This window comes from Temnothorax longispinosus, chromosome 11 (genome assembly GCF_030848805.1).
Source record: "Temnothorax longispinosus isolate EJ_2023e chromosome 11, Tlon_JGU_v1, whole genome shotgun sequence".
In the NCBI taxonomy this organism is placed as follows: Eukaryota; Metazoa; Arthropoda; class Insecta; order Hymenoptera; family Formicidae; genus Temnothorax; species Temnothorax longispinosus.
The window spans coordinates 6020438-6040803 of record NC_092368.1 but is presented as its reverse complement, the minus strand read 5'-3'; the positions used below and the strand labels follow the sequence as shown (position 1 = coordinate 6040803).

Below are 20366 nucleotides of genomic sequence, written 5' to 3'. Positions count from 1 at the left end.
AAATAGTAGACATAAACTTCATTTTATGTAAACAAAAGTAAACAAAAACTATTCAAATTATCAGTCTGTGTCTCTGCGGTTGTATGTATAAACGGATACATGCGGATATCTCTCTTTCCATTGATTAACCGATTGATCACTTATATTACAGTAACAGAGATAAAACTCCTGCAGTTTAGGACATTGTTCCAAAATAACAAAATAATTATCAGGTATATCAAGTTTCGCTTCAAAAAGATATAACATCTTCAAGTTTTTGCACTGCGCTAGTAATTCCAACCGGTGATCAGTGAAAACAGCATTAAGCAAATAAATTTCTTGAGTTGATAAGAAGAAAATAATAATCTAAATAAGCTGTTATCTGGGTAATTGGCTCTGTAACAAAATCATATAATTAGTACAGTATTTTAATTGCAAACAAAAAATTTATTTAACTTTTTCAAGATGCTCGCAAGAGAAGCAAACAAATTTCAATAAAGAATACAATAATGTGTATTTTAAAAGAAAATGTAGCACACACACTTACAGATAAAGTTTTACTTTCTGTAAATTCTTACAGTTAGCGAGAGCATTAATACCCTGAGATGTAAGACCACGTGCGACCAGTGAATATATTACTTCCAAGTCACGACACAAAATTGCCAACTCTATTAGAACTGCATCGTTTATTATTAAGTCGCTACGTGCCGATAACTGACGCAACCGTTGATTATTTTGCAGTATTTTGCAAAGACGTTCACTTCTTATACGTGTATCACAAAAGTTTATATATTCCAAATTATTTAGCCTTTCGAGACGAAAATCCTTCGTCGTTTATGCCATTTAAACAACAACTTAGATCCAATTCTAAAAAAAATTTATATTAGTTGTTATGCAATTTAGCCATAATCTTGACAATTATATACATATACTATATGCATATACCTTTCAAATTTTTGCATGTCTCTGAAATTTCAAGTAGGACAGGATTTAAATCCATGTGGCAGTTACGTAATCTTAAATGCGTTAAACGCCTGCCGCAATTATGAAGAAAGTTCACGAAATTATCAACATCAAAGTTGCTTCTTGTAAGATCTAATTGTTGCAAATATTTACATCTAGGTGTAAAATAACAAAATATATCGCATATATATTTGTCAGATTTAATCCATCGCATGTTCAAACGTGTATAGAGTAAAGGATCCCGTGTTAAAGTATCAAAGCGCCCATTATTTACTTTATTCATGCGGCATAATGTTACCAAATCTAAGTATTTAAATATTTTTAGTAGTATTTTATTCTGTAAAAATAAAATATAATTAATATAATACAAAATAAATACTTTAATACTCAAAGTGTACGAAATGTCATTGCAATAAATATTGTGATGAGAAATAAACTTCTTAAAATACTTTACAGGAAGCGCAGATAAACTGCAACGTGATGGCTCCTTATAACTTTTCAATAGAATACGACGCGAGTATCTCTGTCCACGAGGTTGCACATATCCAGGGATTACCTCTTGTGATGCCTTTTTGTGCTTCAAATTACTTTTATAATTAATCCTTCTTATTTCGCTGCAAATATCATCGGAACAAATTGATGTTCATTATCAACAGGAAAAAAGGATTTAAATATTACCTAATGTACAATAGTAATACCTTTTATAAATAACACAATATTCAGAAAAATTTCGTTGCAGATGAACTATATCCAAGTGTGCACTTTTTGAATCTGCTGTTATATTGTGAACATCGTCGTGGTGTGGAGAGTACATGCTGTTAATTCTTTTTAACAGATTACTTAAACTCTCGTTAAAATTTCTAGGAAAGATTAAATCTGCTGTACCGATAAGCATCACAGCATTTAGTATTGCATAAGAATAACGTGAGCTATCCTTAAACATTAGTCTGAGCATTTTAGTTTCGAAGTCGCACGGATGCGATAACGGTGGAGAAAATAATCTTGATTTTGGGAGTACAATCTCAGACGATTCATCCCACAACTGAATTCAGTGATTATTGGAATCTTGAGCCAAAATTTGAATTACGCTTCCAGAATTATCTATTTCGTAAATAGAGACTCTGACTGGATATACAGCTTCATGAAACTCGATATCTTAAAAATAGAAAATATAATTATACTATCTACTCAACAAAACCGTATCTTCTTTAACAATATCTTATTTATCGATCCGAATATTATATACCAATATAATTATTTTCGTTCGTCATATGGTCCTGTGTATACCATCAATATACGTAACTCTCATGTAATCTTTGTTTTGCCACGGAGATATTGAAATATCGAAACCATCCTTTCTCGACTATATTAGAAAATCGACTATATTAGAAATGTGTCAAATAGAAAATCTTGTAACATAAATTTATAGATAGCGATTACTTTGTACAGGACAATAACAGATAATATCAGGAAATACACATACTCCTGACATGTTTTTCTCCAAAGAACATGGTAAATAAAATTGTTCGTCATAATTTAAGGATTCGGGTGGTCCAATTATGTCAGGGGCAGTATAGAATATGCTAATATTCTGACGGTTTCTTCTTATGGTAACAAATCTTTTCTTCACAAATTGATAGACAAAGTCGACACTACCCTCTTCTCCTACGGATACTCTGCCGATGTAAGGATATCGATTTTACAACTCTCGCAATTTAAAGATTTATTGTGGGTTGTCATATTGTCTCTCTAAAAGAAGACAAAGAATAATAATCCTTTCTTTTTTAGCGTATGCTAAAATGCATTATAATATTATATATATTAATAATTATAGCGTTAAAGATTATATGTATAATCTAACAATAAGTTTATCTTGCTTTCATTCGCATTGTTAGTACTGACATTGTTACATAATATGCATGTGTGTGTTGAATATCATTATTAAATAATTAATTATTTAAAAAAAAATAACAGTTATTTTTTAATTTTGTTAATGTAGAAAAATGTTCTTTTATAAATCTGAAATATCGGGAGCTCTGTGTTCTTCTATTACCACGTGGCACACGTGCACGAGCACAAAAAAAAGAACAAAAAAATTATACAATTTATATTGCTCACATTCGCCAGACTTACGCTTTATTTCTAAATGACTATAAAGTTCCATTCTACAATAGTCGTAAGAGTAGATGTAAGACGCGTAAGCAGCCCGGGTAGCACATATTATTTTCATAAACGTTTTTTGAAGGTATACATAGTTTCATAACCGTAAAGAACCATTAAGAAACGTTTGAACAAAAATGTTTTTGAAACCATGATTCAAGAAACGCATTTTTTACGTTTCTATAGTTAACAAAATACCTATTTGTTAAAATTTTTCTTTCAAAATTATAATTTGCTTTATCTGTATATATAATAGCCTTAACAGCATTTTTTGAAATTTATTGCACCAACTATTGCACAAAATAAATCATTTTATCCACACACATATATCCACTTAATAATTATTTACTTAAATTAATTTTGTCCTACCGGTCTTAATCTATTCATCAGACAAATTTGATTGTGAGCTTAGAAAACTTCCAACAGTTATTGCAAAATAAACGTTTCGTTGAACATGGCCATTGAAAGAACATTTATACGTGTGTGTTTTGTTTTGAAGAACTTCCTAAACTGGTGCACATCAATGATGCAATTAAGTTAGAGTAAAACAAGTATAATTTTGTTTTACTTCAATTTATTGCACGAATGTGCACCAGTTCAGGAATTTCTTCGAAAAGGAATAGACGTCATAGATGCTATATGCATTAAGCTTCTAGAACATTCTCACGCACGTTTCAAAGACGTCATAAACACGTTCAAAAAACGTGAAAAGTAGGAATTTTAAGGGAGGATTCTACTGTAATGGGTCAAAAAAATCAATTATTTTGCATAAATAAATAGTATAAAGTTTCAAGAACATATTCCCAAAGCGTTATCGTCGAATTCGCAAAATTGACGAAACTACAGCCTCTTTAGTGAGACGCGCCGTGGATCGATACAGCAGAAGTACGCTGCACTGACTTCACAGTGTCCTATCCTTGTGGGAACAAAAGAATTCTTTATACCTGCCTAGACCCTCAACTATTTTGTTTGACCCTACATATGTTTATATTTATGTGTTAGTATTTTTGTGTGTATGTGTATGTGTGTATGTGTGTGTGTGTACTTTGGAAAGCACTAAAGAAACTCGAACAGCCAAGAGAATGACGAAAACTGCCGAACAGGAGTTCTACGAAAAAGAGGAAGGCATTTTATATAGACCCGGAATAGCGGATTGAGCGTTATTTAACTGCAAGTATCGTGGAAATATCAAAAACTTCATTTCTTTATTCAACTGCGATTCTTTTGACCCGCCATAATAAATCCGCCATTTTGAATTTAAAAAATCTGATATCAGATTCGGATTCAGCGACCTCAAAAATCTTTATACTAAAATCTTCATGCATTTCTTCGTGCGTTTTTGGCTGATAGCAAAAAAAACTTTATAAACGCGTTTTTCTTAAAACTACTTTTTTTCCAACTTGGTATGCAGGATAACTCAAAAAGTAATCAATCAAATAACTGTTGCCACGTACGATTCGATTCCTTACAATTTTCTCCATCGATTGAACCTACCGCTACATTTTATTGTTTATTTATAACATTTTTATCAACAATAAGAAAATTGATTTTTTGATCGAAAAAAAATGTCACTTTTCTTACGATTGCTGTAACTTCTTCAATTTTTCATATTTTTTTGCAAGTAGGTTCAATCCCCGCGTAATTGATTAAACTGTAAAGAAAATTTTGGTTTTTTGCTTTCAGATAACTCAGCTCGTTGCTAAATTGCACACCGATAACCGTTGCTCTACCGCCAAAAAAGTTGTACGCCAACACGATAAAAATTAATAAAATTGAAAAATAAAATCTTTTTCTTCTTTAAGAAAAAGATGCCTCTTTACATCACAAAAAAATTAATCCAATATCACTTATAGTTTTCTTTAAAAAAATTTCAAAAAAATCATTATTTTTCGCCCGGCTACAGTAGAATCCACCCTTAAATGTCTTTATCATTAAAACAAACCGTTTCTATAATAGTTTTTTAAACGTTATTTTATCGGAAAAGAAACGTTCCATCGAACGTTTTTCGAATGGACATTTTTACTCATGAGAAACGTTTCTAGAAATCGGTTATAAAAGGTTTCGGAAAAACGCTTATAAAATATTTCTAAAACGTGTATGTGTTACCTGGGAGTAAGCTATTGACTAATAAGATTTTACAATCCAAGAATAATCGATTGTAGTTGGTCAACTTTTACTGCTTACGTCTTACAGCATACTCTTACAGTTATTGTAGAATGGGTTTAAGATTTTCCGAAATGTATTTTTTATCTTACTCAATGTATCTTTTATCATTTTTCGATACACGTTATAACATCCACCACGTAGTAATGTGTTTCACACGGTAGAAGGACATACGGCATACACACGTTGCACCAAAGAAAAATAATTGCAAAATTTAAATTGCTTACGTTCGCTACACTTACGCTTACGCTTTTAAATGACCAAAATTTTTCAAAATAAATTTTTTTATTTATTTAATGTATTTTTTATCTTATTTTCTGATATAGGTTGTAGCGATCTAACAATAAGTCGCACAAAAGGTCACACAGTGAATATAAGAATTAATAATTATCTACCGAAAATTTAACTCGAAACTAAATCAAAAAATTAATTAGAAAATTAATTTCTATCGATTTTCATACTATTACTTACAGTTTATCAGCAAGACAGTAGTAGGTCTACACAGTGCTGTAATTTCGTTGACACTGCTGGGACCCTCCACCATTTGACAGTGCGGCGGCTGTGTGCTCGGCGTTCGGCCAGCTTCGAACGGCCGAAAAGCGCAGACATGGATCTGCAGTCTCTTTCTTGCTCGAGCTAGCGTCGCCGGCAACGAGAATCGTAAAATCCTATCGTACTCGCTTCGCGCGTGTTAAGGCCATCGTACACAAAATTGCATAAGCTGCATAAGCATAGCATAAGACCGCTGGACCAATAAGCATCTTATGCTTATTAATATGGCAACTTTATGTTGGATGCTTATTGGTTTAGCGGTCTTATGCTACGCTTATGCTTGTGCATAAGAAAATAGACCAATCTATTTCTTTATGCATATGCTTATGCACCTATGCAAGTTTGTCTAGATTGACCTTTACTCGCGTCTTCGCGTGCCCCTTTCCCCAATAGACGCGAGACAATATCGAGTCTCTTAATTATGTCACAATAAAACGTAAAAATTATTCATTAAATAAATCTTTTAATTGTATTAAAATGTATCCTGTACATAAAAGATATAAATTAAATACGTTTATATAATACCTACATTTATTTAAATACATTTGAACAAATAATTTTCTTCAAATATAATAAGAGCCAGTAAACTTTATTGCAATTTCAAGATTCAATACATACGATAATATATAGAACAATATAAATAATTTTATACACAATTTTTCAACATGTTCTACGAGATTCTTAAGATTTGCAAGCAAATTAAATAATAAAATAATTGTATTAGATAAAATTTCTACCTTTTTTCAAAATGTCAGGTTAATGAAAACAATAATCGGTTAGCAAATAAATACTATACAAATCATGGCACTCAGATCTAATTGGTGGATAATTATCATCATTCATCATTATATACTGATATATTTTTACCTAATTTTAAAAAATTATGTAGTACATATAATAAGTGAATATTACCTGTAGTCCTTATTTTTTGATTAATTTTAAAATCTTTAAGATAAATTTAAATTAAGTCATTAAAATGACTTTAATTAGAATTAATTACATTTATTCATTTAATCAGTTCTTTTGTACTTATTAATTATTTTGTACTTATCCTGGGCACACCAAGTATTTTCTTCACTATAATCCAGTTGATCTTTAATCATCTTTAGTCCTATAATAATTTTTTTGCGTTTTTAAATTTGCATAAAATAATAGTAGATGCGTTAAATTTTTGATGCTTATACTTTTGGATATATTTAAATATTTCTGCATATATCTTTGGATGTATAAAACTTTCTTTTACATACACTTTTCGATACATTAAGTTTTTGCTGAAACTTTTAGATGAATTGTATAATTCTTTTACTTAAGTACACTGAAGTTCTACCCATTTTTTAGCAGTATATTTTTAAAGTAAGTTTTTTACAGCTTAGCTTTTTGAGGTTTTTTTAGTGTTAAAATACTTAGTTATAATTGTATTAATTTCATATCTATTTTAGAACAATTTATCTTTGAATAATTCAATTCTTTTAAACATATCTATTACATACTGCTAGATATTTTTTTAATAGATTTTTTGCATATTTGTTTTATGTACTTGGCATGTCTTCTTTTCACCTTTGTAAGGTTTCTTGTTTTACTGGATTATGAGTTGGCGTTTTTTATATTAAATCTTTTTCGCCTTTGTAAAGTTCTTTTTTTGTAGGATAATAAAATAGGTTTTTGCACAGAAAATAATTAGAGATAAAAAGGCCAGTAGGGTAAAGTGCCTATTTCGGATCAAATCCTAATTCGTATCAAAAAAGAGTGACCGCAAAAATAGCCTCTTCTTTCACCCTTGAATGTAGACTTCTACTTGGTACTAAATGATAGTCTATAATGAGTCATGAATCCTCAGAAATTTTCAGATTGAAGCCGGCTTTTTATTTTCAAGATATAGAGGGTCAAAGTTGTTGATTTCACCAACTTGCAACATATATTCGCTGTTTTGAAACGTTGAAATGGAAACTTACATAATAATAAGTTCAAAAAACGTATTCGTTCGATGTTATGTAATTATTTACAGGTATACGCAAATATATGTTAGTATAAATGTTCCGAATGAGTGCACAAATTAATGTAACCGTATATCTTTTTCACATTTATACCAACGTATATTCGCGTATACCTGTAAATAATCACATAACAGCAAACGAATAAGTTTTTTGAACCTATATCATTATGTAAGTTTCCATTTCAACGTTTTAAAACAGCGAATACGCAAGTTGGTGAAATCAACAACTTTGACCCTCCATATCTTGAAAATAAAAAGCCGGCTCAATCTGAAACTTTCTGAGGATTCATGACTCATTATAGACTATCATTTAGTACCAAGTAAAAGTCTAAAATCAAGGGTGAAAAAAGAGACTATTTTTGGCCTGTTTTTGCGGTCACTCTTTCTCGACAAATTTAAATAAAGGACTATGCTCAGTTTCATATGAAAAATTGGGCCCCCAATAAACAGCAATCAGACATGGCTAGAATTGTAGAGCATCAAAAGATGATGAAAAAGTTTGATGGACAAAACTTTGTAACGAGTCCCCTGAATACTAGAGCTGTCCAAAGTTCGCTATTGTGACCATATTATGACCATGTACCATTGGTCTCGTCTGATTTCTCTGCGTCCAGACCTTCTCGCGGTGACGGCGATAACAGATTGTACTAAAGACATTTAAAAAATATGTCTAGAATGTATTTAGTACCGTTCTCTTTTTGCACATTTGACCTCAATTTCTTTAGGTCAAGATCAAATATAACAGATAAATTTCACTGACAGATTTGAATTTCAGCTGCTAAAAATCAGAAAACGATTCGAGAAACCCAATCCGCATCTGATATGTCGACCAGTACTATGTATCCCAGTAAAAGCAAGTAACATCAATTAACTTTTCAACTATATTGCATTAACGCGTTGCTGCAATGTAGTTGAAATGTTTCTTGTTTGCTGGGATAGTTTTGATAAACTGTTTAGCTTCAGCAAAATATAAAAATTTACAACACAAACCTCACAGAAAATTATTTAAAAACTGGCTATAAAAAAAGTATCACAAAAGATCAAATTTCAAACAAATTCTTGAAAGAGACATGCGGTTGCGGAAAAAAACTAAGAATTTACTGACGATGTTATTAATGTAGCTTTTGTAATATTAAGAAAATGAAATTATTGCCCAAAAAAGTCAAATTATGAAAAAAAATACAGAAAGAAATGTTCGAAAATAACAAACTTATAAATAAATACAATTATTTTGTTTTTATTAGGCATTAACTCCTTTTACAATCTTATGCACCGGATAATTTAAAAAAAAATTATTAATTTTTATATTCCAAAATAGTAAACATAAACTTCACTTTATCATGTATACTAAGTCGTTGTATGTATAGACGGATACATGCGGATATCTTTTCTTCCATTGATTAACTAAATGATCACTTATATTACAAAACTTGAGATAAAACTCCTGCAGTTTAGGACATTGTTTCAAAATAACGGAATAATTATCAGGTTTATGACATTTTACAAGCTCAAGACATAACTTTTTCAAGTGCCTGCACTGCGCTAATAATTCCAACCGGTGATCAGTGAGGACAACAAAAAACAGATAAATTTCTTGCAAGTGTTGATAAGAAGAAAGTAATCTAAATAAGTCATCAGAAACTGAATAATGGCATCTGTAACAAAAATCATATAATTAGTACAATATTTTAATTGCAAAGAGAAAATTCATATAACTTTTTCAAGATGTTCGCAAAAGAAGCAAACAAATTTCAATAAAAAATACAATAATGTGTATTTTAAAAAATGTAGCACACACACTTACAGACGAAAGTTCACTTTTTGTAAATTCTTACAGTTAGCAAGAGCATTAATACCCTGAGATGTAAGATAACGTGCGTTCAGTGAATATATTACTTCCAAGTCACGACACGAATTTGCCAACTCTATTAGAACTGCTGCATCGTTTATTAAGTCTTTATCTGCCGATAACTGACGCATCCGTTGGTTATTTTGCAGTATTTTGCAAAGACATTTAGTTGTTATACGTGTATCAATAAAGTTTATATGTTCCAAATTATTTAGCCCCTCGAGATACGAAAATCCTAGGTCGTTTACGCGATAACAACAACTTAGATCTAATTCTAAAAAAAATTTGTATTAGTTGTTATGCAATTTACCCATAATCTTGACAATTATATACTATATGCATATACCTTTCAAATTTTTGCATGTCTCTGAAATTTTCAGTAGGACAGGATTTAAGTCCATGCGGCAGTCTCTTAATCTTAAATGCGTTAAACGCCTGCCGCAATTATCAAGAAAAATTACGAAAACATCAACATCAAAGTTGCTTCCTGTAAGATCTAATTGTTGCAAATATTTACATCTAGGTGTAAAATAACAAAATATATCGCACATATATTTGTCAGATTCAATGAATCGCATGTTCAAACGTGTATAGAGTAGAGGATCCCGTGTTAAAATATCAAAGCGCTCATTATTTACTTCATTCATGCGGCATAATGTTACCAAATCCAAGTATTTAAATATTTTTAATAGTATTTCATCCTGTAAAGATAAAATATAATTAATATAATACAAAATAAATACTTTATTACTCAAAGTACGAAATGTCATTGCAATAAATATTGTGATGAGAAATAGACTTCTTAGAATACTTTACAGGAAGCGCAGATAAACTGCAACGTGATGGCTCCTTGTAACTTTTCGATAGAATACGACGCGAATATCTCTGTCCAAGAGGTTGCACATATCCAGGGATTACCTCTTGTGATGCCTTTTTGTGCTTCAAATTACTTTTATAATTAATCCTTCTTATTTCGCTGCAAATATCATCGGAACAAATTGATGTTCATTATCAACAGGAAAAAAGGATTTAAATATTACCTAATGTACAATAGTAATACCTTTTATAAATAACACAATATTCAGGAAAATTTCGTTGCAGATGAACTATATCCAAGTGCGCACTTTTTGAATCTGCTGTTAAATTATGAACATCGTCGTGGTGTGGAAAGTACATGCTGTTAATTCTTTTTAACAGATTACTTAAACTCTCGTTAGAATTTCTAGGAAGGATCAAATCTGATGTACCGATAAGCATCACAGCAGCTAGTTTTGTATAAGATTTACTTGAGCTGTCCTTAAACACTAGTCTGAGCATTTTAGTTTTGAAGTGGCACGGATGCGATAACGGTGGAGAAAATAATCTTGATGTCGGGAATATAATCTGAGACGATTCATCCCACAACTGAATCCAGTGATTATTGAAATCTTGAGCCAAAATTTGAATTACGCCTCCAGGATTATATATTTCGTAAATAGAGACTCTGACTAGATATACAGCTTTATGAAACTCGATATCTTAAAAATAGAAAATATAATTATACTCTCTTCTCAACAAAAGCGTGTCTTCTTTAACAATATCTTATTTATCGACTCAAATATTACATACCAATATAATTATTTTCGCTCGTCATATGGTCCGCTGTATACCATGGAGTACCATCAATAGACGACATTCTCATGAAACCTTCGTTTTGCCACGGAGATATTGAAAAATCGAAACCATCCTTTCTCTATTAGAAAATCGAAATGTGTTAAATAGAAAATTTTGTAACATAAATTTATAGATAGCGATTACTTTGTACAGGACAATAACAGATAATACCAGGAAATACACATACTTTTTCGGGTGGTCCAATTATATCAGAGGCAGTATGGAATATGCTAAAATTCTGATGGTTTCTTCTCGTGGTAACAAATATTTTCTTCACAAATTGATAAATAAAGTCAACACCCTCTTTTCCTACGGATTCTCTGCCGATGTAGGGATATCGACTACAACTCTCAAAATTTAAATATTTATTGTGGGTTGTCATATTGTCTCTCTTAATTAAATAATTAATTATTTTAAAGAAAATAACAGTTATTTTTTAATTTTGTTAATGTAGAAAAATGTTCTTTTATAAATCTGAAATACCGGAAGCTCTGTGTTCTTCTACTACCACGTGGCACACACGTGCACGAGCACAAATAAAAGAACAAAAAAATTGCACAATTTAGATTGTCGCCAGACTTACGCTTAATTTCTAAATGACTATAAAGTTTCATTCTACAACATATAGTCGTAAAAGTAGATGTAAGATGCGTAAGCAGCCCAGGTAGCACATTATTATTTTCACATACATTTTTTGAACGTATACATAGTTTCATAACCGTAAAGAACCATTAAGAAACGTTTGAACAAAAATGTTTTTAAAACCGTAATTTAAGAAACGTATTTTTCACGTTTCTACAGTTAACAAAAATACCTATTTGTTAAATTATTTCTTTCAAAATTATAATTTGGTTTATCTATATATATATAATAACTTTAATAGCCTTTTTTGAAACATTTAAATTTACATTGCACTAATTAATTATTTATTATTGTACAAAATAAATCATTTTATCCACGCACATATATCCATTTATTTACTTAAATTACTTAAATTAATTTTGTCCAACCGGTCTTAATCTACTTTTGTCATCGGACAAATCTGAGCTTAGAAAACTTCCAACAGTTACAAAATAAACGTTCTTCTGAACGTGGCTATTGTAAAAACATTTATACGTGTGTTTCGTTTTGAAGAACTTCCTGAACTGGTGCACATCAGTAATGCATTTAAGTTAGAATGAGACAAGTATAATTTTGTTTTACTTTAACTTATTGTACGAATGTGCAAAAGTTCAGGAATTTCTTCGAAAAAGAATAGACATCATAGATGGTATATGTATAAAGCTTGTAGAACATTCTCACGCATGTCTCAAAGACGTCATAAACACGTTCAAAAGACGTGAAAAGTAAGAATTTTAAATGTCTTTATCTGAAATGTCTTTATTATTAAAACAAAACGTTTCTATAATAGTTTTTGAAACTTTATTTTATCGGAAAAGAAACGTTCCATCGAACGTTTTTCGAATGGACATTCTTACTCATGAGAAACGTTTCTAGAAATCGGTTATGATGGCTGGATTCGGAGAGCGCGCTATTAGCGCTATTTGCTTATTCTATCCTTGTTTTACATCTGATGAGCGATAAAGACAGAATGATGCAATAGCGCTAATAGCGCGCTCCTCGAATGCAGCCAAAAGGTTTCGGAAAAACGCTTATAACAATATTTCTAAAACGTGTATGTGTTACCTGGAAGTAAGTTACTGACTAATAAGATTTTTACAATCCAAGAATAATCGATTGTAGTTGGTCAACTTTTACTGCTTACGTCTTACCGCATGCTCTTGCAGTTATTGTAGAATGGGTTTAAGATTTTCCGAAATGTATTTTTTATCTTACTCAATGTATCTTTTATCTTATTTTTCGATACACGTTATAACATGTTCTACCGTTCCACCACGTGAGAATGTGTTTCACACGGTAGAAGGACATACGGCATACACACGTTGCACCAAAGAAAAATAATTGCAAAATTTAAATTGCATACGTTCGCTACACTTACGCTTACGCTTTTAAGTAAATAATAAAAATTTTTCAAAATATTTTTTATATAGATTGTAGCGATCTAACAATAAGTCGCACAAAAGGTCACACAGTGAATGTAAGAATTAATTATCTACCGGAAATTTAACTCGGAACTGAATCAAAAAATTAATCAAAAAAACTAATTAATTTGTATCGATTTTCATACTACTTACTGTTTATCGGCAAGGCAAATTTGATTTTTTCCGTATAAAATGAAAAAATCATGGAAGAGAAGAAATATGTTGGAACACGTGGTTAGCACATACTATTGCATACTACTTCTGTGTAGGTCCCACACAGTGCTGGTATTTCGTGGACGCTGGGAGCTAGGACCCCCCACCATCTGACACGGACGTGCGCACACAGCAACGAACAGCCGCGTTGCGCGTAAAGGTCTATCCAGGTCTATCCAGACGATCCAGACAAACTTACATAGGTGCATAACATATAAATAAAGAAACGGATTGGTCTATTTCCTTATGCACATGCATATGGACCAATCAATTCTCTTATGCTTATGTTTATGGGCTTATGCAAGTTTGTGTGGATATAGCTTTAGTGTGCGACCAGTGCGGAGCGGCTGTGTGCTCGGTGTTCGGCCAGCTTCGAGCGGCCGAAAAGCGCAGACATCTGCAGTCTCTTTCTTGCTCGAGCTAGCGTCGCCAGCCATGAGAATCGTAAAATCGTATCGTACTCGGCTCGTGCGTCTTCCTCGCGTCTTCGCGTGTTCCTTTCCGCACTGAGCGCGAGACAATGGCTGCGTTCTGCCGATACTCCGCTAGCCTAGCAATCGTGAGCAGTCGCTCGTTTTCGCTCGTTTCCTCTCCTTTTAATCCATTGGGTCAAAGGAGAGGAAACGAGCGACTGCTCACGATTGCTAGGCTAGCGGAGTATCGGCAGAACGCAGCCATTATCGTGTCTCTTGATTATGTCACAATTAAAACGTAAAAATTATTAATTAAAAAAATCTTTTAATTATATTAAAATTTATCCTGTACATGAAAGATATAAATTAAATACGCATTTATAATATCTACATTTATTTAAATACATTTGAAGAAATGATTTTCTTCAAATATAATAAAAGCCAGTAAATTATTCATTGCAATCTCTGCTGTAATAAACTTTTTTAACATATTCATTAAAGGCTTATTATTAGTATAACAACTTTATCTTTATCTGTACATAATCTGAGCATTTTCGAATATTGTTATTCTGAAAACAACCCTGGCGGAAAAAATTTCTATAAATAACTACAAAATTTAACTAGAAATAGAAATTTGTACATTTTTGTTGAAATATTTACTTTTCTACTCAACCTACTTTTGCACTTCCTCTCTTTTGCTTTCCTTCCCTTTCCCTTGCCCTGCTTCCCAACACTACCCTCTACTATCCCTAAGCACATCTCTTACCTTATCCCACACCCACCACTTCCCCTCTATCCATACCTCTCCCTGCCCTATTCGTACCCTCTCCTCTTGCCTTCCATGCAACCTGATTTACCCTCCATTTTCTTTTCATGTCAAATCTTCCTCCATCTAAGTACTTTTGTCTCTCAATTTCCACTTATTTCTCATTATTCTTAATTTCTCTTCCTCACTTCCTACTCTTACTACTGCCATACCTTCCTTCTCTCTCCTTCCTGCATCTATTTTTCTAATCTCCTCTATCTTGACCTCTAAGCCTATCTTTTTCATCACCTCCTCTACTTCCCCCTTTATTCCTCCCGTATCCTCTTTCACTCCTTTTATCAAAATATTTCTCTTCCTTTCTCCCCTCTCCTTCACTTTACACCTCCTTTCCAGCCTTTCCACCCTCTTCTTCCAATCAGACTTCTACCTCCCCCCTCCCTTTTTCCTCCTCCGCTTCCTTCTCACCTTTTCCTCCATCACCAACTTCTCCCTTTAACTCTATTTGCATCCCCTCCAATTTTCCTTCCAAATCTTCTATTCTATTCTTAAACTCTTCTCTCTCCCTTCTCCATTTCTTCTCTCTCTCCTTTAGTTCGTTCCTTATCTTCTCAACTTCTTCCACCATTGCCTCCTTTTGCCCCTTCGCCACCTCTCTTAATTCCTCTCTCACTCCCCTTAACCCCTCCCTCAGCTCTTATCCTAATTCTCTCAACAACCCTTTTATATCTATATTCCCCCCCCCCTGGTGGCGTTCTCACTATCTTCCTGCTTTTCTTGAAAAGGTCCTCGCTCCCTTTCCCAAACGCTCCTTCTTCCTTCTCCTATCCCTCTTCCTCTTGAAAAGCTCGTCTATATTCCCCGTACTGCTTCCCCGCGTATCTCTTTCCCCAATTCTATGGCCGTACTGCTTCCCCGTGTTATTCCCGAACTCCCCAGAATTCCCTAGCTCTTTACCCTAGCGCTCTATACTCTTCCCCTTCTGGCCCTTCTACGTCTGTCTCTCTAACCTCAACCTTCCTGTTTCTCTTCAGCCTCCACGGGCTCTCTCTCTGAACCCTCCGCACTTCTTCCACTCTCACACCTTCCCTCTCCCACACTGTGCTCGCCCCTCGCTTACCACACACTCTCTCTCGCTCTACCTCTCACACTCGCACTCCGTTATTCGCTTACAAAATCTGTCGTCTCACATCTAACCAATCGGAAACGGAAGTCCCACATTTATTATTCCATTATCCCTTCTTTTCTTTTCCTTCTTCTGTTCTTTCTAACTCTTCACTATCTCATCTTCTATCTTTCCACTTAGAATCTCCTTAAGGCCTTTATACATAAAATGCCGCAAGGACGTAAAACGTAAGCGTAAGAAAATCGATCAATCTCAATCGAGTATTTTCCCCTGGGATTACGGACAACACAATAAGTACTTGATTGGGATTGGTCGATTTTCTTACGCTTACGTTTTACGTCCTTACTAGTGATGGGCGATCTCGATTCGATTTTCAGGAAATCGATCTTTTTCCTTCCAAAATCGTGTTTTTTAAATTGATTCTTTTCTTTTCGATTTTAGCATGAATCGATTCTTTTAATAGAGAATCGATTTTCGATCTATTGATATGTTTATTGTTATTCTTTGAACAGCTTTTACTAGAAACTTTAAAACAACGATGAGCGGAAAAGCTGTACGTTCATTGGATATAAAAGCACTAATCACGTTTTTCAAGCATTCTGTTATTGCTGCGGACGAATTACGGAAATATAACACGAAGAAATTAATTCAATCTGTTCCCACACGATGGAATTCTACATATTACATGTTGGAACGATTTATCGAATTATCAGAAAACATCACTATAATATTATTGAAATTTCCCAAAGCACCTCCAATGCTATCAGCCTTAGAATTACAGCTTGCCAAAGAAGTTATTCAAGTTTTGGCTCCTATCGAAGCTGTTACAAAGGAAATATGTGGCGAACAGTATGTTACGACTTACGAGTAGCAAAATAATCCCACTAATCAACTGCTTAAAAAGAAAAGTGAATACTTTAAAAGATGAATTGACATCAAGTACAGCCATACAGTTGCTTGAATCTCTTTCTGTCAACATTAACATGCGATTTGGAGATATAGAAAATAACACTATGTTAGCTGTATCAACTCTTCTAGATCCTCGATTCAAACGATTGCATTTTAATAATCAAGATGCCTGCTTACAAACTATAAATAAGATAGTCCGGCAAATGGAAAATGTAAATAACGATATGTTCAAAGAAAATAATACAACAGAAAATGCAGTAATGGACAATCAAAAGAACTCTTTGTGGTCATATCATAATGAACTTGCTTATATGGAGCAATTAAACTGCAATGATACTGAGGATATGCCGACTGACTTCAAACATTACCTAAACCAACCAATTATTGGGTTACATGAAGATCCAATTCACTATTGGCTTTATAGTTGTAAGACAATGTATCCATTTCTTCATGTCATTGCAAAAAAATACTTATTAATTGTAGCTACGTCCGTTCCATCTGAACGTTTGTTCTCGAAAACCGGAATTATTGTTACGGAAAAACGAAACAAATTATCGTCTGAACATTTACAGTGTATGCTATTCTTAAACTCCTTATCTATGCATGAGTGGAAAATTGAATAAAAATGTTTTAAATAAAAATTCTTATTTTTTCCTTTTTTTTAATATCTTTACAGTTACACAATTATTACCGAAACTCTTGACAGTTGACACCCTGAAGGCCTGAATTGTTATGATGCAAACTTCTGAATTCTGATTTTTATTTTTAAATCATATATCACTTTTATATAATTTATATCAACTTAGGACTTAGGACGGACACTTAGGCTGATATTTTATATCGTACGAAAAATATTTTAAGCATGTTAATTGACTGCAAGACGTGCAAGATAGAAGTTCTCGAGTTTCTAGAAGTCTTCTATCTTATAGCCAATCAATACGTTTAAAAAATTTGTCATACGACAAATAAAATATTACGCCCTAAAATATGTTAAAAATTTAAATACTTCGCTCATTACATGCAATTTTCGGATCGATTCTTAAGAAATCGATTCTTCTAGTCCGATTTTATTAGTGAATCGATCCTTAAGAGATCGATTCTTTTAGTCCGATTTTATTAGTGAATCGATTCTGGTCATTCCGATTCAAGATCGATTCAAAAATCGATTTTGTTAAAAAAATCGCCCATCACTAGGCAGTTGCAGAAATTGCTTAGTATTAAGTTGGAGAGATATGATCCAGAACTAACCAAAACAAATAGTAATACAAAGGTGAAATACAGTGTTCTAAAAATTAATTGTATATGTAAATATATATATTTATATATAAATACCTATATTTATATACATATATACATAACATACTTATCAGCTAAAATTCTCTTTTGAAAATAGTAACTCATCGTTTACTGTTTAAAACGAAATACAAAAAATGCATGCGCATGCTTACTGTTGGGAGAAGACTTTGAACGAGCAATAAGTTCCCGCCCTTCTAGAGGGCAGCCCCCGGTTGGCGGCGCGACTCAGCGCGCCATGCGTGCGTGCGGTCATCAGTGGTGCTCACAAGAGCCTCGATCACCGTCGTGTTCAGACGTGTCGGTTACGGTTTAAGTTACAGAGTGTGATATACTTATATATAATAAAGACAGTATTCAGAGTGTATAAAGATCAAGATTGTTGTGTTCCCTGCTCATCTCACCACATTTCAAGTCGTCCCTGATTATATTTCCAATAGGTTATGGGCCCAGGGCACGATTCCCCTGCGTGAGGAACATAGCACGAAAGTGTATATACGAAGTGTGTGAGACGCCGGCGAAGGGCATAGAAAGAGATAGAAGCATCTAGAAGATTAGAGGGTAAGTAAATAATATTCCTCGTTGCTGACGAGCAAAACGAGAAATTCTCAGTTAATAAGAATGTTCGTTCGATAAATACTGTTACAAGGAGATAGATGTTTTGCCATTTACTCGAGAAATAGAAATAGAGGTAATAATGGTAATAAGAGAATTAGAGAATAGATGTGTAAGTGTAATAAAGAAGTAGAGAATAATGAAGGAAAAGAATATAGAAAAATGCCGCTTGGTAGCAAGTCGGCGACGTGCGCGTGCAAGTCCGATCGTGAACGGCGAGAGTCATTTCTTTTGGCGCGCGGAAGTTCCGATCGTAGACGGTCGAGAGCATTGTTTTTTGCCGCGGAGACTTGTTGCTGGGCGCGCACAACACATAATCGATTTCGACTAACAACATGGCATCGATGCTAGATGGCTAGATTACGATACATGTAAATGTATGCGTATGCTAGATGGCTAGATTGCGATACATGAAAATGTATGCGTATGTATAAAAACTCTATATAACTCTATATGAGTTTATTTTTTTTGAAATCGATATGTATCGGGTCGGTAATTGAGCATGACTTGCTGTGCGGTGTAGCTTGATTACTGTTTAGGGAAGCCGCGTAAATTTGTATGGGCCCCGTGCGTGTGCGTGATCAACCCGAGCTCCCATAGATCTTTTCAGCAGTGCTGGGGATCGCAACGGACAGTGGTGTGCGCGTGCGGATAGCCCTGCAGAGGCGCGTGGTCTTCTCGCTTTGGGGTTATTGTGAATTGCAGTGCGTTCTATATAGCCTCATAAGCATTAAATTTTTATCGCTGAAAGAGATCTAGTGATAGAAATTGTAAATTATTATTTGTCAATACGAATGTTGGTTTATCTTGTCAAAAGAGGAATGCTAATGTTCAATTGATATTTAAATCCCGATATAGATGGGAGAAGAAGGCCAAGATGCGCTGGTCGACTACGACAGCGATAGCAGCTTTATCACGGTAATAGATAGAGAAGCAAAAGATAAAAACGAGGAGACAGTAAGAAAAGATAGAGGTAAGAGAGTATTTTTTTGAAAATAAAATAGTCTAGAAGAATAATATATATATGCATTCAGAGAAAATAAAAATAGTAATTTCAAAATTCCGTATAGAAGCAAAAGATAAAAAGGAGGAGACGGAAAGAAGAGGTGCAATCCCGAAAAAGAACTTGCCTAAAGTCAGAGAGAATATAGATGTGACCAAAGCATGGGAGGAGAACCGTCCAGTACTGCCAATTGAAACCAAAATATTATATGAAAAGCAAGAAAAATTGGTCGCAAAAATGGATAATTTGATGCAGATGCTGGACAAAGTAATGACGAAGGCCACCGAGATGATGGAGAATATGATGGAAGTCTCCCGTTTAAACTTAGAGAAAGAAAAAGTTAAACTTAGACGTTTAGAGGTAAGCAATAAAGATACCCAAAGTTCAGTAGAAAACAGTAAACAAACGGTTAAAGAACTAGAGGTAGAGTCTAAAAAAAAAAGAAAATTAAATGAAATAACAGTCTGTTCAGCCGAAAAAGATAGGAGTTTAGAGACAATGAAAAGAGCTATAGAATTGGAATTGAACAGTCAAAGGTTGCATATTAGAAGAGAATATAAGCTGACGCAAAAATCCAACTTTGATCTTTGGATGGATTATTTAAAATCTGAGTTAATGAATAACGAGTTGTTAGATGTAATAGATTCAAACATTGAAAGTCCAGAAAATCTCTCCGA

The 20366-nt window shown here is 33.4% G+C and overlaps 2 protein-coding genes and 1 long non-coding RNA gene across 3 annotated transcripts in view; 1 reads left to right on the top strand and 2 right to left on the bottom strand.

Moving 5' to 3' along the window:
* Positions 1–1396: 1396 nt before the first annotated feature.
* On the bottom strand, positions 1397–2100 carry LOC139822598 (uncharacterized). The gene is made up of 2 exons (XR_011734559.1): positions 1641–2100; positions 1397–1556 (listed from the first exon to the last, which is right to left on the bottom strand). It is a non-coding gene; the product is annotated as an uncharacterized lncRNA (long non-coding RNA).
* A 6939-nt stretch (positions 2101–9039) lies between these two features.
* On the bottom strand, positions 9040–12206 carry LOC139822038 (F-box/LRR-repeat protein 4-like). Its single transcript, XM_071793554.1, has 7 exons — positions 11500–12206; positions 11268–11391; positions 10720–11176; positions 10476–10635; positions 10006–10360; positions 9615–9933; positions 9040–9465 (listed from the first exon to the last, which is right to left on the bottom strand). Exons 1-7 carry the CDS (start codon positions 11692–11694, stop codon positions 9141–9143), a joined length of 1935 nt encoding a protein of 644 aa, XP_071649655.1. The 5' UTR covers positions 11695–12206; the 3' UTR covers positions 9040–9140.
* Positions 12207–18237: 6031 nt separating this feature from the next.
* The window catches only part of LOC139822269 (uncharacterized), a 9101-nt gene continuing 6972 nt past the window's right edge, over positions 18238–20366 (top strand). The window contains exons 1-3 of the mRNA XM_071793887.1: positions 18238–18632; positions 19545–19659; positions 19757–20112. Of these exons, the coding sequence (XP_071649988.1) occupies positions 19545–19659; positions 19757–20112 (471 nt within the window). The 5' untranslated portion in view covers positions 18238–18632. The remainder of the gene's footprint in view (positions 18633–19544; positions 19660–19756; positions 20113–20366) is intronic.

Bases quoted from the DNA above. Each gene is read 5' to 3' on its own strand.
- LOC139822038 (XM_071793554.1), bottom strand. From the start codon at position 11,694: ATGACAACCCACAATAAATATTTAAATTTTGAGAGTTGTAGTCGATAT. The intron at 11,177-11,267 runs GTATGTAATATT...TCTATTTTTAAG, and splicing joins GAGCGAAAATAATTATATTG to ATATCGAGTTTCATAAAGCT. The intron at 9,466-9,614 runs GTAAGTGTGTGT...TTTTTGTTACAG, and splicing joins CAAAAAGTGAACTTTCGTCT to ATGCCATTATTCAGTTTCTG.